Source organism: Elaeis guineensis, chromosome 11 (assembly GCF_000442705.2).
Source record: "Elaeis guineensis isolate ETL-2024a chromosome 11, EG11, whole genome shotgun sequence".
In the NCBI taxonomy this organism is placed as follows: domain Eukaryota; kingdom Viridiplantae; phylum Streptophyta; class Magnoliopsida; order Arecales; family Arecaceae; genus Elaeis; species Elaeis guineensis.
In genome coordinates this window covers 100,134,713-100,160,087 of record NC_026003.2, presented here as the reverse complement: position 1 = coordinate 100,160,087, position 25,375 = coordinate 100,134,713, and the positions used below count along the sequence as shown (strand labels likewise).

The 25,375-nt window shown below is 34.7% G+C and overlaps 1 protein-coding gene across 3 annotated transcripts; it reads right to left on the bottom strand.

Moving 5' to 3' along the window:
- Positions 1–6,457: 6,457 nt before the first annotated feature.
- On the bottom strand, positions 6,458–16,248 carry LOC105036147 (ATG8-interacting protein 1). Of its 3 annotated transcripts, none has more exons than XM_010911896.3 (3): positions 16,035–16,248; positions 13,900–14,746; positions 6,458–6,867 (listed from the first exon to the last, which is right to left on the bottom strand). In XM_010911896.3, exon 2 carries the CDS (start codon positions 14,725–14,727, stop codon positions 13,945–13,947), a length of 783 nt encoding a protein of 260 aa, XP_010910198.1. In that variant the 5' UTR covers positions 14,728–14,746; positions 16,035–16,248; the 3' UTR covers positions 6,458–6,867; positions 13,900–13,944. The 3 variants fall into 3 exon arrangements, with proteins under 3 accessions (XP_010910198.1, XP_010910196.1, XP_010910197.1); XM_010911894.2 differs by having other exon boundaries at positions 13,954–14,746; XM_010911895.3 differs by having other exon boundaries at positions 13,954–14,741; positions 16,035–16,190.
- Between the last annotated feature and the right edge of the window lie 9,127 nt (positions 16,249–25,375).

The following is a 25,375-nucleotide window of genomic DNA, read 5'->3' as shown; positions in this document are numbered from 1 at the left end:
TACTGTATAATTCATCCCTTTGATCCTAATGCTCGAGAATGATCTAAGATTTAACTGTCAATCCCAGATAAGTCATCCACATTGTATTTCAATCTTTTTCAAATCCATCACATAGATTATTTGGGCTCAGATTTTGCTAAATTGAAATATACTGATGCATATCTCTTACTAATTCAGAGGGATCAATTCCATCCTGACTCATGCACTGAGTTGACAAGTACTTGACTGTACTCAAAAATCTTTCATCACTGAATTAAAAACTCAGTTAGTCCGATATCAAAGTACAGTGAGTTGCTTGTAAGTCATCATGGTGATCTCAGGTCGGACGGACACTTATATCCATACCCTTCGCGAGCTACCTTTGACAGCAGAGTACTCTACAATTGGTCATATTCAACGATGATGTACTCCTACATCTCACTTGCATGCCATACCAGTATCTTCAAACTATTTGATTATGAGGACAACCAACGCATAATGGCACACAATGACCTACACTTGATATCGCTATCATCCTAGTAATAGCGTATCGTTTGGTCATGAACTAATTTAAGGACAACGTGATAAATCCTCCTTTATCGATCAAAGTAGTCCTAAGGACTTCATCACAACATAGGAGTTCATTAGAAGATGTATCTTTGTGATAAAAAATATCAAATAATTTTTATTATTTATCAATTCATATATATTTATAATTAGCACAATCATCACACGATTGGCTTTAGGACATATTTTTCAACAAAGTCATGACTATAGAATCATCGTGCGGATATTTTATTTCTTTTAGGTCAGCTTTTGAGAAAATGATTTCATTATCGAAAATGATTTCATTGTCGATCTTTCTTTTTTTTCAGCTCCTTATCTTTAGTTCGGTTTGACCTAGGGGATGCATGGCTGAGCTGCCCCCTAGAGATGGTTCGGATCGCACCTACTATAGGTCGGTCTCTCTGGGGATCTTCTTGTCATGGAGGGTCACTGCGGGATTCCTTTTGGTTCTGTCGAGCATCAACATAACACCGAAGCCATCCACATCGAATAAGCACCTCTATCTCTTCCTTGAGTGGCCAAAATTCCTCTATGTTGTGACCATGGTCTCGATAGCACCCGCAATACTTTCTCGGATTCCTCACTCACACTGGAACAATCATCTTTCTTGGCCTGGAAAGTTCTTCTTGGCATTCTATCTCCATTGGTATTTGAGCCTGAAGAGTGTTCAATGGAGTGAAGCAGTGAAATCTTTATGGAGAAGTTCTAGATCGGCATCATCTTGGAGGGGACTCAGCTCGGTGTCCCCGAGGTGGAATTCAAGATCGACGGAGCTTTTACTTGATGCATCGATGCTATACTTATCGATAATCTTTCTTCTTATCCTAATCAATCTTTGACTGTGATCTACCACCGTGGTTCTTCCTTTGCTGGTCTCAGGCTTTCTCTGCTTAAGTATACCTCTCCGTTCGCTCTAACATTTCAACGAAATCCTTTGGGTACTTTTTATTGAGTGAGAAGAGGAGGTCATTTTGGAGAAGTCTAGCTTTAAGTGCCTTCATTGCCATAGACTAATCCAAGTTTCACACCTCTAAGGTCACAGCATTGAAGTGGTTGATATAATCTCAGAGTGATTTGTTCTCCCGCCGTTTGATGCTGACAAGAAAGTCTGAGTTGCGGCACTATCGATAGCTGCTAACGAAGTGTGCGACAAATATCCAACTAAGCTAGTAAAAGGAGTCCATGATATTTGGTTGCAGGCTTGAATACTAGTGATGGGCAGCCTTCCTTAAAGTCGAAGGAAAAGCTTGACAGAGGGTTATGTCAGATGCTTCATGTAGGAGCATGAGAGATTTAAAGTTCTTTAGATGATCTATTAGGCCGATGGTTCCATCATATGGTTCCACTTGAGGGCATTTTGAACTGAGGCCATAGTGGTTCACTCATGATCTTCTGGGTAAACAGGAGATCAGTGTTGAAGCTGAACTCTATGTCTTGCTGCTGTGGTGCTCACAAAATGCGTTAGTTTGATGTTGCATCTCCTGGAGCTTATTTTCCATCTCGTTCTTCTGAGTTGGATGTTGATGAGGAAAGAGGTTGCCTAGTATAGAATCTCTCCTTGATAGTGGAGTCGGTGAGTGTCTGTGCCTCCCCTAGATGGGATTGGCTAGCCGGTTGAAATGACTGGCGCTCACCCTTGGACTATGCGGGTGAGATCGATTGACTGGTCTACCCCTATCCTCCTATGGAGCTTTCGTGGCAGGCTGAGGTGTAGAGATCTGTTGCATTCCTCGTAGCATGGTGAATAAGATTTGCACTTGCTGAGGCTATTATACTATTCCTGCGAAACTACCGGCACCAATGGTGGAGGAGGATTTTCTTGGATTGGCTCGGGTGCAGCATCCCCCGACTGAACATTGTTAGCCAGGGCCCCATTTGAACATCGTGATGCATTTGATGCTCCTCGTCGCAGTCTCATGGTGATCTTCGGCAAACTCTCTCCTCAAATTAGGACCCCCAAATTGGTTGGGGGCCCCTTTCCTCTAGCGCCAATGTTGTGTCCAGCTCCGATGCCTGAGGTCAGATAGACGAGGTGATGGTATAAGCTAGAGGCACCGTCTGAGCTTCAACTTCGAACCTATAAAAAAGTCCTGCTGGAGTATTTTTCGGTGAGGACCCTCTGATGCTCAAATTAGGAGATAGAAAACAATGAGAAAGAGAGAGTAGGAGTTGAAAACTTACTTTGGGGATTTTCTGCGTCCCTCTATTTATAGAGGGGGAGTTAGAGTCATGCACGCCATGGAGCCTTGGCCGATCTCTGATTTTTTCACACAAGTTACGCTGGCGGAGATTCTTCCTTTTGGGGTGTGATCCGATTGGAGACATTTTTTCTTATCGGAACTTTTCCGAATTGGATAAGCAGTGGAATCGATCAACAAAGGATACTGCCTTTTCCAGGAACAGATCAGCAGGGGCCGACCTGAAGGTAGCTCGTGGGAAGTTGAAGTATAAAGTTCGATGGAAGTTTATATATAGACATCGGCCTAAACCGAGATCCGAGCTTCCATCCTTGGCCTTCCATGGGCTGGTTTGAATGAGATTCCGAATGAGTGTCAAGGATGAGGTAAAAAGCTTAACAGGATCACATGCAAATACCTCAGATAGATTTGAAATTCGAGCTCCCACTCAATGGGTCGGTCTGAGGTATTCTTCATGTTCATACCTCAGTAGCGAATACCTCGACAGACCGAGGAAGGGATCTAGCCGAGGCTGAGATAAAGATTGTGAGTATAATAGAAATATTAATCCTATAATAACAACTAATATATTTTTATATAATTAATAATTTTTAAGATTAATAAATATATTTTTATAAAAATATTAATAATTTATTATAATATATTTTATATGAATAATAAATATATTTTATGAAATATATTGGAGTCACCGGATACAAAGCTATGGCCAGACTTTGCTGTCTTTTCGATCACCTGTATATGAAAGTTTTGGACACTCAAAAAAAAAAAAAAAATCATGGTTTATTTTATCATTAATATCTAATAATCTGCACATAGATGGAGCTATCATTGTGAGACATCCAGTCCCTATTACAGGACCATCGTTCTATGTACGTCACGAGTGCGTCAAGTCCCTGTATTAGCAGGCGTACGACACACAGGTCATCTAGCAGTGACGGTGAAACCGGACCGTCAAGTTCAAACCCTAGCTTTGGGAGGATCTGGACTCATGTCCCAGAGAGCCAATGGCCTCGTGGCAAATCATACTAAGTTAAACCATGAGGGAAATCTTCTCGTCTCATCAGAGATATTTATCTCTCACAAGCTAACATGTTGACAGTATTGTTGGTAATGGTCGAGCCCAGTCTGCCTAAGATTTCATTACCAGCCTGGCTAAGATTGATGGATGCAATAGCAATGCGTCGGAGATTCGAGTGTGCATACATAGTCCAGCGCACCTTGACATTGGTACATGACAACTTGTTAGGCTTCCTTCTGTAACATTGGTTCATCACAAGCTAGACTTTGGATTTGTGTCCTCATCTTTTCATTGGATTTTCTTAATTGTTTTCATTATTCCCATCTTGCGTGATTTGCCTGCTGCACATGAACAATGTGGAAGTTGCTTAAGAAAATTGGGAAAAGATAATGCGAAGGTCAAAGGAAGACCCAATGCCATGACAATAGCCATTAACATATCATTCATCAAACAATTTGACTTTCGTACCTATCTAAGAAAAACACATCTCATGGTAAGTCATCCTTGGAGGATGGATCCAAATTCGTCCAAATTGAAATGCTTAAACCCGTGGAAGAATCCACCAATATATAAATGCTGCGTCACCTCAAAATTTCAACCAATTTCAACCAAGATCACCAATCACAGCTACCCCACGGTCCCCACTAACAGCACCATCCTCTATGATCGATACTTCACTTTCCTCCACCACCTAAGGATATGGTTGTAATGGATTCAACATGATAAATTAATGATTTCATCATATTAGAATCTACATCAATTTTGTTCAGTCCGCAGTCAATGTTCTCCTATGTATTATTAAGCTGCTTGATATAAATAGCCAAGAACATAGGCTACCATGGACTATAGTCATTTATCTCTGAAGGATAATTTTTCAAGATTCGACCTACTTACAAGTCAATCATCTTGTTGCTTAGTGGTTAAATATCCATTCTTTTATCGATAAATATCATAAAAAGTTGATCAATTTTTTATTGACCAATTTACTTATATTCTCATTTTTTTAAATAAATAAATTATTTTAATATAGATAGCATTTACCTACGAAATAAGGAGAAAGTCTTACCCCATCTAGGATTTGGGTAAGTCATTTTTTCATCAATAAAAAAATAATATTTTTATTTCATTCCTAATTTATCTTTAACTCTATAAAAATAATATAATATTATATTATCTTATATAATTATTAGATAATAATATTTTATTAATATAATATATTATTATAATAATATAATATTATAGTGTAATATCTTAGTTCATTAGTATAATATATTATTAATATCTTATATTATTATAATAAAATATAATATAATGTAATAATATATTATTTTAACATATATTAAAATTATATACTATATTATAATATATATTATATTTTATTATATATAATATAATTTATTATATTATATTACATTATATATAACATATATTATCTATATTTATGAATATACATTATATAATATTATATATTATACATACAAAATATAATATATTATACTATATTATTATATATAATAATATTTATATAATAATGGATATCATAAAAAATATGGATAGAACTTAACAATTTATCCAGAAAACTAGTAATGAAAAAGAATATAAAATCTCAAGCCATTTTTCAATGCATAAAAAATATAAAAAAATTATTTTTTTGTTTAAATATTATCTGAAAAGAATTTATCCAGAAAAATATAAAATCTTGGATAAGTTTTTTATCCTGAAAAGAATGGACCCTAAAAAGTAATAAACTTTGACATAAGGGATGTTAATTGCTAACATTTAATGATTATCAAGAAAGTTTTTTCGATTATCTATCAATAGATGTATCAATAAAAGATGATTAAATCAGATTGTTATATTATATTATTATATATTATTATTATATATAATATAATTAATTATATTACGTTATATTATATATTTAACATACAATATTATCAATGTATATTATATAATATTATATATTATAATATATAAATATAATATAATATAATATATTATACTATATTATTATATATAATAATATTTATATAATAAATAGTATTATGAGAAATATGGATAAATTTTAGAAACTAGTAATGCAAAAAACATGAGTAATATATTCTAAATAATTTTTTATTGCATAAAAAATATGAAAAAATTATTTTCCTATCTAAATGTTATCTGAAAAATATATATCCAAAAACATATAGATTTCTGAAAATAAATTTGACATGAGGGTTGTTAATTGCTGACATTTGATGATCACCAAGGAAGTTTTTCCGATTACCTATCAATAGATGTATCAATAGAAGGTGACTAAATCGGGTTGTATTTTCCCTTAGGTCCCATAACCACTGAACTTGCTCTAAAATTTAGTTTTCAACTAGATCTTCTGGAGCACTGTTATTCTTCCAATTACATGTGCCTCAACTGTTTAAGAGACTAAGAAAGAATAAGAATGTTAGCATCACGAACTTATGGAGGTCACAAGATTGATTTGGTTGCAGCATGTTGACTGCATCACACTGGTAAGGCAAACAAACAGAGAGAAATCCCTTTGTTGTTGTCAAACTTTCCCTTCTAATTCTCTCTTGTGATTTCTTTTTCATACTTGCGTTCCCGAGTGTTTAAGAGACCAAGGATGAGAAAGCATCACGAACTTATAATGGTCAAAAGATTGATTTCTTGGTGCAGCATATTAGTTGCATTACACTTAAACGACAAACTAATATATAAATTCTATTCATAATCTTATAAAGGTTGCCTCCAGCAAGACCATGGCAGCCAAGCCAACCGATGGATTTACCATTTTAGCTCCTTCAGAAAGCCACGTACATCCATGAGAAAGAGCAGGAGGTCAGGATAATTGACATAAAAACTGTGTGCGAAAAGATAACCATAACAACAGGGAAAGTGTGGTGTCTCCTCGGAGTCGCAAACATAAAAAAACATTCCCAGGCTTCCTGAAAAAATCCATCTTGCACAAAATACTACATGTTTTTCATCGTCATCATTACCGACTCAAAGGCTGGCTGATGCACCACCATTATGGAGGCTCCTTTGGTGACCACCCACCAGAACATCTTTGAATCGACCTATTGGTCCTAGCATCCTGCTCATTCTCTGTCAAAAGTGATCGAATTGTTACTGACCAAAAGAATAAAACAGGAACATAAAGAAAGCAAATTACAGCAGCAGTTGCAGGCTTATCTAACATAACACGAATTGGAAGCAGCAGATAGTAATCGAGACGCAGAACATTTCATACCATAGGGAACCTCTAAACTGCTTGGTTATAAAGATAAATCAATCACCATTACCTATTGTTGTATCGGCCATGGATAAAAGAACACCTCACCTGATGATGTTTGTTCACCCCATCCACAGAAATTCGGAACCATTTTTTAACAACTCAGGCGATTACTTTTCATTTACATGGCTCCCTAAATTAGAAGTTCCTCGTTACTTTGGGGTTTCAGATGAACAGAACAAGCACATTCACTTGTGCAGGACCATGCAAGGAGCTACTAGTTAAGTGCCATTACAGCTGACACCAAATGCAACTCAACAGAAAAAGCTGTGCCACGATGATGCACAACCCTAAAACGCCTCAGATATCTCTATTCTACTCTGACTGAGATTCTGCCTGTAAGGACCCACCACCCAAGAACATGGCACATGACATCTTGCATGGATTACAAAGATGCATCAGAGGTGTCAGTCAAACTATGTCCTTTGATATTATTATTCATAGGAGAGAGATTCAAAAGGCAAGAAAGAAATATATGGTGTCTCATCTCTGATAGTACCAATTCTGCAAGTGATAGGTGCATGCCACTACAGATGAAATACAATCCAGAAAAGATTGGCCTATGATCCAATTATTTGCATGTAATACAACGGTCTTGATCAAGAATCAAAGTGACATCTCTTCAGAGCTGTGGTTGGATAGTGAATCTCTCATTCAGAATCTGCACCACATCCCATCATCTCATGTATAACATGTTAAAGAAACTGAATAATCAATTTTCGGAAAAGGTGAAAGAGGCTGCTGCTGTCCAAATGAGGCCTCATCAATGTGCCAAAAGACATTTGATAATTCCAAATAAAGAAAAAAGTGCTCTGAAGCCCAATATCTCACAATATTATTACAAGTAAAACATCACTTTCATCATTGATGCCAAAAGGCATGCCCGGTGCATGTCTGAGTGATCTGAGAATGGATTAGGTGAATGTCAGTAGGGCCATGTAATGTGAGAGAAGATGGTAGGGATTATAATTGTGCCATTTCATGGAAGGATGGACTACTTGATCATAATAGACAGCTGAGATATCATCAAACGTGAAAATAGTTCATAGAGATGGTTAAACTACCTTATGATAAGGGGGGTTGGATGATTGAGCAATTTTTTTTCCTTTGGGCTTCAGTGTGCAGTTTCACTTAAAACACAAATATCAAACAACTACTTGATCGTAACAGAGAGCTGAGATCTCATCAAAAGAGAAAATGGTTCATAGAGCTGGTTAAGCAATCTTATGATAAAGGGTGGTTAATGATTATAAGCAATTTTTTCCCGCTGGCCTTCAAAGTGTTTGCAGTTTCACTTAAAACACAAATATCAAACAAAACCAAACATGCTGAGAAGCATGAAACATCAATAGATTTGTTGCAACTTGCAAGGATAGAAATCCTAGTCTTAATTACAAGGAAAGTGTTTATGCAATATTTCTGTTAACATCTTCAAATGTCAAACACAAACTATCAGACAAATTGTAGACAATAACAGTACTTGGGATGAAAGCGTAGCAGTCAAGGGTTCACAATTGAGAGGCTAATAAAAGACTCCCATGTCAAACAGGCAAACACAAACTAATAGGCAAATGCAACGACTAAAAAACAAAGTAAGAAAAAAAATTGATTGCATAATTGGAAAGTTTTTTTAAAAAAAAGTCAAATGGTGGCTTTCTTGCAAAGACTAAAAAACAAGTTACAGTAAACATGATTGCCCAATTGGAAAGTTAAAGAAAATCATATGGTGGCTTTCCTGTCAATGACAAAGCCAGGGTTAACACGCCAACAAACAATTTTTTTTAAAAAAAAGAAAAAAAAAAGATTGCATATGGAGAGCAAAAAAATGCAAAAAATTGAAATAGTGACTTTCTTGAAACAACTAAAGAAAAGTTTACCAAAAAATATTGATTGCATAATGGGAAAGTCAAAGAAAATGTAAAGGTGTCAACACCAATGCAATGCCAGGGCGAACACCATGACAACAATGAAGTAGAAGAAGGGAGATCCTAATCAAGAGCGTTACACACCCACAAATATAGCTATGGCTAACGCTGTCTAGTTTATCTAATGTGCAGACAATATAGTATACAAGGCAATATGGACCAACCAGAAAAAAGATATCAAATTATCTAATGTGCTTTAAAATCCTGAGTTTATATCTAATCAAGATGCACAAAAGGCTCAGGCAGTTCAAAGAGAAAGTATTGGCAGGACAAATATAAGGCAAGAGGAGGAAAAACAATGGTAAAATCCAAGCATGTGAGAAAAAAGAAATACTTAATTTACAATACATGCAATGTTCCTGTAAGGCATGTTTGCACTAGGTACAAAATAAATAGGTCATGTAGGGCTAACAGGCATGCCGTTAGGACCACATGTGTAATAGTCCTATATCCACGAGAAGGTTTAGCATGCTAGCATTTTTGTGCTGATATGACAGCTCTCGATTGGCAGCATTCTTTAACTCAGAAAACCACTTCCAATCATGTGCTGCAACATCAACCTCTAAACAGGAGCACGCAAGAAAGTGTGCATGAATATAGTATTTTCCAGGAGCTTATCATCAATCATTAATACTTACCAGGTATTTCTACAATAACGACATAGCTGTTGGATGGGTATCCTCATAAGTTTACCGCCCTGACAACCTCAAGTAACACTATTTAAGGGTTATAAACGGTACTCAGGACCACTTAGAGTCAGGAAGGAGAGAATATAACCATGTTCAAGGCATTTAAAAATAAATTTCAATCATGCACTGCCATATCAGCAAGTAGATGGGAGTGCATATAACCTGTGCATGAGCACAATATTTTGCAGGAGCTTATCATTAATGATTCGAATATTAAGCTAGGTATATGCTATTTTGTCAACACATCAACAACTTCAGCTTTTGGATGAACTTTTCACGAGTTCATTGCTCTGGTACATGCTACTTCAGCCTCCCAATGCAAGTGGCTACCTAGGACTGCTTATACTTGGAAAAAGAGCTTCAGGCTATAATGATGTTTAAGATGTAACTTGTTAGATCTATGCCCTAAAAGTTAGATCGGCTGACACATTTACACTTTCTGAGGCATCATTTTATAATTAAATTTTAAAATTAATAAAATTGAATTATTTTTTCATTCATGTTATGTATATTTTTGTGTCCATGAATCATCCGAGAAATTGATCTAACAATGACACGTATTCTCAAGAATTGAGAATTTGAGGCATATGTCGTTTAAAGTCAATTCCTAAATATTTCCGATCGATGGATCATGGAGACGGTAAATGATCCGGATAGATTGGTGCACGGATCGCTTCCCTTCTTGAATAGATGAGTCTCGAGTCCACAGTGTGAAGACACTGGAGTAAGAGTTCAGATGCTTGATAAAGATCAAGGATACTGAGTATGACCAGTACGAGAAGTCACTTGGATGGTTACTCACTTGTTAGTGACTTACTCGATATTGCAGTTGTGTTGATAGTTTTCTGACCTACGGTGCCTCAACTGATCACAGTGGGGTTATTGTAGTTTGACTACACAATCACTTGATTACCTAGCCATTCAGAACATTGCGGTGTATGTTGGCTACAGTAGGTCCATTGTAGGAATAGGATGTGTATCAAAATGGAATCTGTCGATCCTGGTAGGCAGGGAGAGGTCCTATGCAATTCATGAGATTGAGTTCTAAAATTCATGACCATAGTAGGTGAATGATGGAAAGAAATTTTTATAAGATTTCACATGAACTCGAGTCGATTGAATCTAGCATATGACAGACGAACGGATTTGACGAGTTATCCTTGACTTGCATCTTGTCGGAACTCACAACAGAAGAACTGAACTATATGGTAACTACACCTAGAGATTCAATATTCCATTCTACTGAATTGCCACTACATACTGCTAGATGTTACTGTTGGATTGTAAGATTCGTCAAGCATCATCTTGATGATCGATGATCCTTAATGGGCAGAGTTGGAATCGTTCCAACCCATCGAAAGGAGTTTCGATGATATTGTGATAAGGATCACAGTATATCTCACTACCAGACAGAATAGAATCTATGGAATTACACACAAAAGAGATCTTTATCCGATCAGATGGTTGATCTGTGATTATGAATCACAGAGGGATCTAATTGTCAATATGATTGATAATTAATCTAATGCAATTGTTGCAATTGTCAAACTTACTAAGTATTAATGAGTTGTAGAAAGATTAATTAGCAATTGGATTGCTAATTGGCTCAATCTGATTAAGCAATGTTGTTCGGATCAATTCTAATTGAATTGGATTCAATTTGACTTGGTTTGAATTTGATTAGATCAAGCCTAATTGAGTTATGAGATGATTCAATTATGAAGGAGACAAATTGCTGATTTGATCAGGACTTGGGTTCAATTAATTCTTAATTGGATTAGGATTTCATTGCATTCTTAGTTAGACTAGGATTATTTTCCTTCTTAAGTACAACCAATTCCTTAGATGGTTAGGAATTAATTAAGTACCAAAAGAGGAGTCCCAGCCTACTGGGACTCTCTCTCCCTAGCGCCCCCCCACTATGATGCCGCGCCCCATAAGGAGAAGCCGCGCCATATATTCCACGTCCTTTTTTTTTAGATTTTGCCCCCTCTTCTCAACACCAACTTGGATAGAGATAAGAATTGGAATTCAATTTGAATTCAATCCTTATTTTGATAGAGTATGATCTCACCCAAACTCTCTTGATCGCCATCTATTAAAGGGATTTTTCCTTTGGGCGTTAAACCAAGTATTTTATGGTGAAAAATACAGAATATTGGGTGTGGGTTTTGAGAAGGGGCAGGGGATTGAGAGCGCATATCCTCTTTAGGTTTCTTCCTCTTAGGCATGGGCTTTGGGGTTTTGAGAGAAGAAAAATAGAGAGAAAGGGGTTTCTCCTATTCTTCTTCCTCCTCTTCTCCTTGTTTTCTTAGAGGGTCTTAGAGAGTTGAAGAAGATCTGCATCAACCATCAAGAGACGTCTTCTGTAAGGGAGCTAGCACTCCAGTGAAGTCGCAGGCCTTTGATCGGATTTGAGGGTTTCGTGTGGATATCCGTAGAGGCCGAACGTGTATGCGGCTGATCGAAGAACCTCAGAGTATACCATGATTATCAGCTGCAAAGATCATTAACCTGCACAAAGGTATGGAGATCGGATCTCCAGTTTGATATCTTTAATCTGATTTTAAATTTCAAAATCTTAATTTCAGCATGTGAAAGCTCCTGGCTATGTATAGATTAGATCTATATTTTGTATGCATACTTGATTTAAAAAAGGTTTTAAATCTAGATCAGTTTGGTTTTTGCTACAATTTGATTTCTGCATGCGTATCCCAGAAGTCGGACTTTTTTCATAACTATTATCAGCAAATTCAACTACCAAAGAGAATTAATACTTTTGAAAGAGGTTAAAGAAACAGTCAGTGTTTTGTTTTCTGCAATTTATTATTCTCCATTGACACTGTTGACAATCAAAGTGCTTCCCAGTTTGTTTAACAAAAATAATATGATTTGCAAATAAGCTGTTCAATAAAATAATGAATCTTGCTTGCTAGAATTGCTTCAAATGATAAAATTTGCAACAAAGACTCAAACTGAAGGATATCTGACAAAGGAATATTGAAGATAACCAAAATGCAGAGTGCAAAATTACTCCCATTTTCCATGCATTCCAACAGCACATGAAAATTTCTGGGCTAGAAATAGTGAAAATAGAATTTCATGAAACCATTATATTTAAAAGAATCACCATATAAATAGATGAGAAAAGTCTATGACTTCGCAGAAAAAACTTAAATGTGCGCCAAATACAAATTTATTTCATAATTTCATCGCTTAGTAAACTAAGTTAAAATCCTTGATTTAGTTAAGGCTATGATTTAACAACCAACCTATGAAACTCTCCTAGCTTCATATAGCAATTCTGGATCCACAAACACCCACTATGCCTGCAATGTGACTTCTAATTAACTGATGCAAGTTGGCTTGGAGAAAGACCAAGGCATGAATAAGCGCAAGCAGTAATGCAGAACCAAGAAAGAGATCGATGGTTACAGGCTACAGTTATAGTAACGCAAACCCATGAAAAAGTTAACAAAATACAGATTGTACCCAAATGATAACAGGTCAAAACTTCAAAGATTGGTTCACTAAGAAATACACATAAAATCAAAAGATGAGCAGAATGTCATTATGAAGTTTGTCAAACAAGCTTCTTTGACAAGTTGGAATCATTCAGATTGCAGTCCAGAAAGAAAAATCACCAAAATACTGGGAATTTTGTAGAGGGATTAATCTCTTAGTCTTAGCTGTTGCATGATTCAACATAGTCGACCAGCCGAACCAACGTCATGGAATTTTTTTGGGCTTTCTAGTGCCAATCAACTCCATCACAAGAGTCCAATTAGAGATTACTGATGAGTTTTCCAACATTTCAAGGCACCTTGAAGGAAACTAAGAACATATGGATTTTGATCAAGTAGTATATATTTATTACATGCTTTCGTTTCATACCTTAAAATTATGTACATAGCATCAGCTGGTTATATAGATAGAGGATTTGAATATCAAAACTGAAACTGAATAGCACATAAGGCATTAAGGTGGATTCTGCCAGATAACCTTTATAGTTCAGAAGCCCCTCACCTTCTAATTATATCCTTCCTTCTCCCTCCTAATGACTCTTCTCACTCTTTTTTCTATATTAGTATATAGAAAACCACCATACCCCCAATACAAACCTTTTCAAAAGTATCATCTTGTTTGTTAACAAGTTGCTAATGATGAGAACAAAGAAACCAATAAATAGAATAGCAATCCAAGTTAAAGTTTTAAAAAATGGAGTGCTTACAATTTCCTTCATAGTACTATTCCTGTCATATTCCCAGCAACGATGTCAGCTTACCTCATCATGGATGTTAAACTGCAATTTAAGTTGATGTAGCTGCCATTTTTCTCGCCGCCAGCGCTGCCCAAGAATTACAAGCCCCATTAAAGCAGCAGCCACACAGACAGACCAAAATGTGTTAGCCTCCTTTGCGTGACGATACAAAGATGCTGCATGCCTTTTCCACCATGCTTCACAAGGAAGGCCAGATTCATCAGACTTATCCTCTTCATTCTTCTTTGCATACTTTGGAGGAGAGTCCAAATTTTGGGGAGAATGTTCATAGAACTCACTGCTCTCAATATGAGGCACTGACTCACTTCTACCAGTTTCAGCACGAAAAGTACTAAATTCAGGACCCAGATACATATCCTGCTCTTCACCAATCAAATTTACCTTTTGCAATCCCTTTCCCTCTTCACACTCCATACCATACTGAATTCCATGAGGGGGATTGTCAGATTTACTTTGCACATTTTCTTCACTCATTTTATTGGCTTCATTATCATCCTCAGCAATGCTTTTCTGACCCTCTGCTTCAATTTCATTGAATTCTAGCTCTATTGGTAGATTCTCATGCTCACTTGGTGGAAATACAAAGTGACCGGACATAAATAATGCACCAGAAGATTCACTTTGACTTTTGTTGAACTCCTTGCCTTTATTCTCATCAGCTAGGTCAAATTCTTTCGGACCAGGTGCAGCAGCATAGGTAGATGCAGTTAGAGAGACAACTTCCCAATCAGCTCCACGGGATGGTGTGCCCTCTCCCTCCTTCTCATCATCCGCCATTTCCCAAAACCTAACTAGACTAGCATCATAAGTTCAACAAGATTCAGTTTAACACAAAACCGATATTGCTATATATATTAATAAAGATTGAATTAATGGACAGAGATGGGTAAAGATAGCAACAACAGAAGAACATGTCTTTCTGTATTTGCCCAGATGGTAGACCAATTCAGTCATTTTCAAAATAAAAATCTTCAAGGACTGTTTTTATATTAATCAAGATGAACCGTTTGGTATTTTATAAAATTAGTAAAAAAACATACAATCAGCAATTTGTTTTTTTTTTTTTTTAAAGGAGAACCTAACAAAGATAATCATGGATATTTTCAGAATCCAACAGCCAAAAAAACAAGAAAGAGAAAAGTCCTGAAGGGCACATTTAAACAATTAAAAAACACATTGGTGAAAAGTATATTCATAAACTTATCCTCACCCCTGAAACTCCTTTCACATTTTTATGCATCAAGGAACTCAATAAAGCAATCCAAAGATCGTATAAACTATCAAGAATCACATGTTTCTCAATCGCCGAACTTCCAAACAGCCCAAAACATTCAGGAAGTCCCCCTTTCAAATGATACCTTGCTGTCTATAGTTAGCATAAAATGATGTTTTACTATCTAGAGTTGACAAGGGGCCCAACAAACAGCTGCATCCACAATCCAAATAAATTGAATTCAGATTAACTAAATAACAAAATGACTAATTCTAATGAATGTTGTTTACAAATCATATTGAGAAGAACCAAATCAAACAGCAAAGGACATTTTTCCCTTGACTCCTTCTATGTGTAAGCACATCATCAGATAATTAACAAAGCTTGACCAAATCCTCTCATTCCATACAATTTACCACCAAAGGGAATTTAAAAATCTTTACACGCAAAGATGATAGCTGTTTTCCTCTATACAGATCCACCCATTCATAATTATAAAAGAGGTAATCCAAAGAACCCTAATTTCTTAGAAATTCAATTTGCAGTAAGGTGATCCAACTCTTATTAAATAAAACCAATTGTTCCATCGACGAAAACCCACATGGGTCAATTGAAACAAACCAGAACTCTAGCATCCAACCGAATAACATCGACCAACAAGAATCAAAAAAAAAAAGAAAAGAAAAAAAAAAACAATCCTGATAGATCCTCACACAATCCAAGAGTTCGAATTAGAGAAAGAAGAAGAATCCCAAATTATGATTAAAAACTATAACTTTAAGGGATGCATGCAAGATAAATGGGAAAAAGAATTAGTCGATAAATCAAATCATCAGACCAACAAAGAATTCTAAAAAGAGGAGATTATTACCTTCAATGAAAAATGAGAAATTGGAGAATTTTCCAGTTCCCGGGACGAAGAAACTTTGGGAGCCAAAGCTAATCCAGAGGAACTTTAATACTAGAGAGATCTAGAATGGAACTAGCCGGTAATCTCCGTTGGGAAACCGGCTGTAGGCTGTTGGCGGTGCCTCGAGTTGGGGTTTGGGATGACGGTGTAAGAATATCCACAAACTACGCCTTACTGCGACAATGGGAAGAGAAAAAAAAAAAAAAAAAGGTAAATATGGTATGGCAAGGTTCTGAGCGCGCTCTCTGTCTGATCTGAAGCCGGCATTTGTCACATGGAAAGTACGTAATTTAACTAGGGATCTGTTTACACAATTCAACAAATTTGGATTGATTTCCATACCATGCTTGATATTAAAAAAAAAATTAAAAACTTAATAAACTTTATATTTATTTTTTAGAGAAAAAAATAAAATAAATAATATAAAATTTTGATATTTGATAAATTTTTAAATGACGATAATTCATACTTAACAAAAATATCTCTAATAAAGCTGCATATGTAATTATTAAATTTATTTAAATATTTATCTAAATTTATTTAATAAAAATTTTTTGTAAAAAAAATAAAATGAAGATGGTATTATGTAAAGGGTTATATGATTATAGATATTACATAAAAATTAATTGGAGATAACAATGATATCTTAATATTAAAAAATTATTTTATTTTGAATAGTATATTCGTAAATTTGATCATATTCTTATATATAGATTTACCTTCAACCAACGTGGCAATCTTTGTTCAGTATCATTTTTTAGAATAATTTTTCTACCAACCAAACATAGTAAAAATTATTTTTCTTCGCAATCATTTTTTTCAAAAATGATTCTCAAAAATTATCAAATTATCCCGTAATCTGATATACCTCTACCAAATGGACTATAAGGGTTCATCTTAAGTTTTACCTAAATCCTATCTACCGGCATGTTGAATTGCAAGATAAAAAAATCATGAAGTTTTTTTTTTTTTTTTTTCCTTCCCACGGGATTGGAGCTGGAGATAAATTGGGTTGACAAAGGTCCTACTTAAATAGAATGTATAATTCATAATCCTATGAAAAATCTAATCCAATCCTATTGGATTTTTCAAACAAACCCTAAGCTGGAGATTTGAAGGATAGCTATAATTTCTATTGATTGAAGTGAAAAAATAATTTAATTTAGGGAGACTACCTGAGTCCTCGAGACCCTCCATGTTCATCAAATTATTTTGTCCTCTAACAAAAATCAAATTAGAGTGTAGCTTAACATTTTCAAACCTCCTCGTGTGAATAAAGGAATGCCTATCTAATGCTTTAACTGAAATATTTGTATCATTAATCATATGCCCTGTATATCAGTATATGAGTAGTTTGATCCTTGAATTAGCACACCTTGTATAGTTGCTAGCAAGTCTCCTTCCAAAACCATATAGGATTTTTTTCGGTGCAACGGTATCTTGGCTTAAATTCTTGCATTACAATTATTGTAATATTTTGGCCAAAAGAAAAGAGGGGTTGACATTTGCATGACGCAAGCAATCTTGTGTAAAACTCCAAAGAACCCTAGTTAGAACATGTAAATGCAAGCAATTGTCTATAAAAATATAGTTCGACTTGCAAAGTTGTATGGTTTGACTTGCAAAGTTGTATACCAATTATCTCATACTTATATGGTTGCTGCTAGTTATTTAGTTCTCGGAAATGGAGTTGAGATAGAAAAGCGGAAGGATGGCCTCTTCTCTTTGTTGCTGGGAGAGGGAGAGGGAGAGGGAGAGGGATATCTAGTTGTCCTTTTCTGGTAATTATAAATTTGTGAGACTGGTCCGTAGCTTGTATTGAGGAATAAATTTAAGGACTCTAGTGGTGCTTGTATACTTATGGGTGCATCCACTTAGTGGCTTAAGCTTTTGGGTTAGATCTTAATATGATATTAACGTGCATGATACTTCTTGCCTATTAGTATCTTCATGCTTCCACTAATTAATTGTTGTATCGCCCCTTGCTTCAAGTTCCATTCGTCAGGCTCTATACATGAGAGGGTGTGTTAAGAAATAGCCTCATTTGGATACGTTAAGGACTGTAATAGTGCTTATATACTCATGCTAAGGTCTATTATAACATGCATAAAGAAAATCATCACATACCTGGAGAAGTATAGTACACATTTGATACATAACTTGCTTGCTTTATTTGCGTATCTAAAGGCATGGATTTTTATGCATGCCTAACAACTTGTTTGTAACACGTCCAGACTGATAACCGTGATCGATCGACAACATATCTCAAAAGGCCATCTAGCATAGATGCAGTATGTCTTCAAAAGGGGTATCTTGTGCAAGTCGAATAAGAGATTTTGAAAGGATATCAAACTTCAATCAAATATCAATGTACAGACAGAGAACTTGGCCGGTAGACAAAAGTACTCAACCAGTAAGCCAAAGTTATACTTAATAAGTAGAAGGATGCCAACCTCTATCAAAGTATCTAGAGAAGTAGGCTGAAACCCCAAGAGGCACAGGCCAAAATACCAAGAGGATGTAGGCTGAAATACTTTCTATGGGCAAATACACCAAGGGTCCAAGGGTGTAGGCTGATTTAAACCAATATACCAAGAATGCAGATCGAAACACCAAGGGTGCAAGCTGAAATACTAAGGATGCGGGCCAAAATATCAAAAGGTATAAGTCGATACCATTGGAATTTCTCGTAATATGAATTTTCATTGATTATGGACTAATTTCTTACTTTGATTTCTTATGAAATAAGAGCTAAATTATCGTCTGAATGAATGGTCAAGGAACCCATAATTACTTATAATTATATTATTATTTTGGATCCTATTGTCTTAGTCATAAAATATAGATATTCGTGTAGGCCTGATTTGGTTAGTAGGCTCTGTAATGAGTGAATTCATTAATATTACTAAGTAGGTTAGGTTCCCACTCCACTCCTATATATATACATTTGTAAAGAAATCCTAGGGTATTAAGATCTCTATATTCTTAAGATGCACCTATCCCATTGAGAAATAGATATAAAGTGGAGACGAAGAAGAAGTTCTATCTCATTGTTATTTTTTTCTTTCACAAGATGCTGCTACAATAATCATCAATGGCTGCTCAGAGCTCCTAAAGTATGATTGGATTTTATTTTTATTTTTTTAATGATTTTGTGTGCTAATCTCTTGTGTGATTTCATATGGGAAAATCTCATATTTGATATCAGAGCCTGAATTTTGTGGGAGATTAGAATCAAAATAATGGATTCAATAAAAAAAAAGGTTTTTCACGTACATACCCTCCCAAATATTAGAATTTATATAAACACTCTCCTAAAATTAATATTTGCATATATATCCTCATAAAATACTTATTATGTATGTATGCCCTTATTTTTTTTTTTTGCATATATATCCATTCCATTTAACACCATTAAGAAATTAGTGGTTTAAAATTAAAATAACTAAAATATCCTTAATGGATAGATCGATATGTAAAAAAAAATATTTATAATGATATATATGTAAATAGTAACTTTACGAGGATGTTCATGCAATTTAACATATTTAGGAGGATACCTATGTAAAAAAAATATTTATTTTTATTTATTTTAATTTATTTTAATACTTAGACTCATCTAGTGCTTACTTATTGATATTTTCTACAAAAATATTTTTATAATTTAAATTAAATTAATTTTCAGTGAGATTGTTAACCTATCACCCACCTTTGAAGTAAAAAGATAATTTTATAATTTAAATTAATTTGACATAATTGAAATACTATATCAAAGATATTTATGCAAAAATAATATACTGTATGGGTATTGCATACAAATATCAATTTTTGGAAGGGTATTCATGTATATTCAATATTCAAGAGAGTATTAACATAAAAAATATTAAGATTTATATATATATATACCCTCCTAAATATATAAAATTATATGAATAGCTGCAAAATTATTATCATATATATATCCTTATAAATATTTCTTTTTGTATGTATGTCCATTGAGAGTATTTCGATAATTTCAATTTTAAAACTATTGATTTCTTAATAGCATTAAATAATATGGGCACATATGCAAAAATAAGAAAATAGAAGGGTATACATATAAAAAAAGTATTTATGAGGGTATATATGAAAATATTAATTCTGGATAGAAGAGGTACGGGTCTTCCCATGGCCATCCCCTCTTCTCTCCTTCTCATCAGAGTGGCGAGATCAGGCTTCGACAACCATCGAGAAAAAATGGTGATGAGTTCGACCGAGTTTCCATCCAGATCTAAAATCGAAAAAAAGGTGAGGGACAATGGTTCTCACCACCATGCCCTCCTCCTCCCATGTCATGCTCACAAGTAGTCATTTGCGCAGGCGGTGGCGATCTAGGGCAAGCGACGATGCTAAATGCGGCTCACCATCCTTTTGCCATCCGGTTTTAAGAATTTCAAACAAAAAAGAGAACTATCGAATCTCATCTTTACCAATGGTGGGTAATCAGAGAGAGGCTGACAATCAGAAGCGGTGGATGGAAAGAGGCTGGCGGTCTACTTATTAAGGCTTGCTGCAGGTTGTCAATTGAGACTTGGATGGGAGGCATCAAGTTTGGCCCCCTTTTCCACCACCCGACCATGAGAAGCAAGGAGTTTTCAACTTTCGGGTTTTGGATTTCAATCTGAAATCGGAACCCAAATTAACGGAAAAGGGGGATTTTTCAATTTAGCCCTTGGAGAAGTACATTATTTGATTACAGCACTTCAAAAATTATATTCTGATCCCTATGATGAAATTTATTACATAAAGCTACCTATATTATTGTTTAGCTCATGATAAAGTTTATTATTTAATAACAATCCTCAAAAAATTTATTTTGAGTCCTTGAGATGAGATTTTATTATAATATTGAAGTGTTTCTATTATTGTTTAGTCCTTGTTCTAAAGTTTATTACATAATATTGATCTAATAATTATATTATGATCCCTACAATATAGTTTAATTGCATAAAGATCTTTAAATATTCTATTATAAATCTTGTACTCTCACATTTGATTTGAATAATCACATATTTTTGTGTTAATCCCTAGTTTAGAAGATTGTAGGTTCATAGGTGAAGACCACCAAAGTGGCCCATTTATTGAGATTTGTAGCAGTCTTTTGTTTGGCATTTCAAGGGATTAGACATGTTAATTTTTGGTAGATTCTTTAGAATGGATTCATGGGCATAGCTCATTGATCCCTAATTTGAAGATTTATAGATTTCATCAGATAGTAACTACTTAAGTAGCCCATTCACTGGTGTTTGCAAGATTTTTCTATATGATATTTTAAAGAGATTGAGAAGTGTTGAGAAATTATTGCATACGATTATCTTTTCAAAGGGAGCTTATTGTATATTATAGTTGTGAAGTCGAATATTTTGTAACTGGTGAGTGTGCATAGTCTAGAGATTCATTCTATCAAAATAGATGGAACTCAGAAAGTTGATAATACCTCACTAGTTAATTCCACTAGACACTAAAGAGATATCTTATATGAGTCATTTCCTTCCTAAAGAAAGTTTGTGGTATTGTACCAAGAGCTCTCATTGAAATAATGCTTATATATATTTTTAAGCATATTGGTTGTATGTGTTTGTCCATTAATTAACTACATTAAGTTGTTTTGTGGTTAGCACTTTTGCAATGAATAACTCTACTGTTCCCATTGAAATTCTGACTAGAACAAATTACAAAAGATGGAAACATGATATTGAGTTGGCACTGAGTTTGATACATTTGGATGTTGCATTGCATGATGATACTCCTCTCAGGTCACTAGTGAGAACACTTCAAAATAAAAAACTGCCTATGAAAAGTGGGAGAAAGTGAATCATCTTAACTTGATGATTACGAAGAGATCCATATCTAATTCCATTTTAGATGCTATACCTAACAATGGTAACACTAAGCAATTCTTTGATGCCGTAAGTAAGAGATATGTAGAATCTGATAAGATTGAGGCTAGAGAGTTGATGAATAAATTAATTAATATGAGGTATGATGGTACTAGCATTTTGAGAACTTACTGAAGGAAAGCGTGGCGGTTTTGTGTATATGTTTTTAAAATTTTATAGCAGAATATACATAGATTAAATAATTTAATCTACAATGCATGCATAGATCAAATCTAAAACTACCATACAAGATTTATGATATAAACTAATATGTATGTATGTAAATCTAAAATCTAAAATTCAACAAATATAGATCACGTCTATATCAAATCAGATCATATCTGAATTATATTTAGACCATATCTAAATATGAATTGAGTTCAAAACTCCATATCTGAGTGCGGATAGTAGATCACCATATTCAAAATTCATGATAGTTAGTTTTTCATGATGCTCAGCAGCCGCACACGTGTCCAGTCTCTACAGGTATCCACACGAAGTTTTTGTGCTGATCAATCTCTCCGAAAGTGCTAACTCACGAAGATACCATGCTTTGGCTGATCTAAGAAGAACATGAAGAAAATAAAAAATAAAGAGATCCTCTCTTTTTCTTTCTAGAATCATGCATCAAATCTCTACAATAGAGATTAAGAGAAGAATCCTTTCTTCTCAATTCTCCTACACATAAGAGAGAACCTTTCTCTCTTCCTTTCATGCCTTTAAGAAGAATTTTTTTTTCTGATTTTCATGATAAAAATTAGATCTAATCTAACTTTTTATATAAAAATTATATAAAATTGTAATCTCTAGAAGAACTCAAAAGAGAGACCCAAGAGAAGAACCATTCTTTTCTTTTCTTCTTCTTGATTTAGAGCCCTAGAAAATTCCAAACACCCAACCAGATTTTTTTGATATTTTTTCTCTAAATTTTCATGTTAAAAATCAAATCTAATCTAATTTTTACTCTAGAAAAAAATTTTAAAAAAAATCTATGAGAAGAACTCCTTCTCCAAGGCTGCGTACTAGAAAAAAGACCCTTCTTCTTCCTTCTCTTTCTCTCATTGGGAAGAACATTTCTTCTCCATTTTTCTGTTGTAATACCAGCAAGAGGAGCTTTCTTTGATGCCTTGAAATCAGTAGCGAACTCTCACAAAATCTCTTCCAAAGAGGGGAGAGAAGAGGGGCTTCATGCATGGAGTTACGGGGCATCCAACTCTTGGATGCCCCCTCCTCCTTTTCTTCCTTTTGGACGATCACAAGAGGGGGATGGCCTATTTTCTTTCACAGAAGAGAGGAGAGGGTGCGGCATCAGATTTGGGGCATGGATACTCATGGTGGGAAGAAGTGGGGCATGGAGGATCTTAAATAGATGGATTTAGGAGTTGGTTAAGTCCTATTCCAAATAGGGCTCAAGAATCTTATTCCAATTCTAACTAATTTTTGAATCCAATCTTAACTAACTTAGAAATTAGTTATAACAAACTAACTAATTAGGTCTTAGTTCAATTATGAAACCAATTAGGCCCCAATCCAATAGAAAATTAGTTAGATTAAAACCTCATTGATCCAGAGATTGATTCTTGGATATTTTTTTAACATTTTCAAATAAGCATTTGATAATAGGGCTTGATCTAATCAAGCCGATTATCCAATAGGATTTGATCTAATCAAAATCTAAATTAAACTAAATTAAATCTTATTCAACTCAAAATTTGATTTGCATCCCTAAGATCAATTGAAACAAGTCCTGTTATCCAATAGGGCTGTATTCAATCAATCCAAAGCTAGCTTAATTGAATCCAATTCAATTAGATCTGATCCAATCTCCATTGCTCAATCAAATTGAATCAATAACAATCAAATTATTAATTAATTATTTCTCTAATTTACTAACCATTAGTAAATAATTTATTATAACATTTGCATAGGATTAATCATCAATCATATTGATTATTAAATTTTTCAACGATTCATAATCGTCAATCAGTCGTTTGATCAGACAGGTACTTCTATATGTATGACCCTATAGATTCGAACCTAAGTCGGTAGTACAAGAATAATTTTTATACCAATCGATGTAACCATCTAATAATGATAATCCGATATTCGGATTGGCCGAATGTATGTCCAGCAACACTCTAAAATCTATGTGAATATAGTTACCGTATAATTCATCTCTTTGACTCTCGATGCTCAAGAACGACTTAGGGTTAAACTGTCAACCCAAAAAGAGTGGTCCACATTGTGTCTCAATCTCAAAAATTCTATGACTCCTCATTAGGACTACTATGGTCAGAGTTTTGTTGAATTGAAACACAGTGACGCATCATCTTCAATTTTACTTGGAGCGATCAATCCCATCTTAACTCGCACTCAGACTTAACAAGTACTTGACTGTATCCAAAAATCTTTCGTTATTGAATTAAAAATTCAGATAGTTCGGCACCAAAGTACAGTGAGTTGCTTGCAAGTCACCAAGAAAGTCTCAAGTCAAAAAGATACTTATATTCATATCCCATCAAAGCAATCCTTGACAGCAGAGTACTCTGAAGATGGTCATGCTCAGTGAAACGTACTCCTATATTTCACCTGTATGCCATACATGTGTCACCACATGTCTTGGTTAAGAGGACAACCAACTAATATGGCACACAATAATTTACACTCAATACAATTATCATCCTTGTAATAATTGTATCATTTGATCGCAAGCAGAATTTAAGAACCACATGATAAATCCTCTTTTATCATTTTAGAAGTAGCTCTAAGGACTTCATCATAATATATGAGTTCTATTTAGGAAGATGTATTTCTTATGATGAATCTGCTAGATAATATTTATCATTTTATAATTTATATACATATATGGAGCATAATTATCTACAACCTAGATGATTGGCTTTAGGATATATTTTTCAACAACTCTCACTTAGATTAAAGCCAATCAGATTGGTATCAAATACCTATCTTTCATTTGTGATCATCAAACTCCTTAGATCCGATTGCTCTAGTCAATGGGTTGGCTAAGTTTTTCTTTCAGTCGATCTTCTTAAGGTCGACTTTATTTCAATCTTATCAGATAAGGTGATTGCAATGCAAAAAGTATTTAGTTATCAAATAGAACATCGATTCTTTAGCTTAAGTTATAGTTCCGATACTGCTGTTAATACAGAAGGACTGGACCATCAATGAAGGGTGCCACTCCAAGCTCGTTAATAAACTTCCATAACTAAATAACTTTTTTGCCAGCAACAAATATCACAAAGAACTCCGTATCACAAATAAAATTAGCTACTGAATACTGTATGGAATCTTTCTAGCATGTCGTTCCTCTTTTTAGGATAAAAACATAATCTGACATAACTTTATCATTTCGATCTGACT

Bases quoted from the DNA above. Each gene is read 5' to 3' on its own strand.
- LOC105036147 (XM_010911894.2), bottom strand. From the start codon at position 14,727: ATGGCGGATGATGAGAAGGAGGGAGAGGGCACACCATCCCGTGGAGCT. The intron at 6,868-13,953 runs GTAAGCTGACAT...CACTTTTGACAG, and splicing joins AGTTTAACATCCATGATGAG to AGAATGAGCAGGATGCTAGG.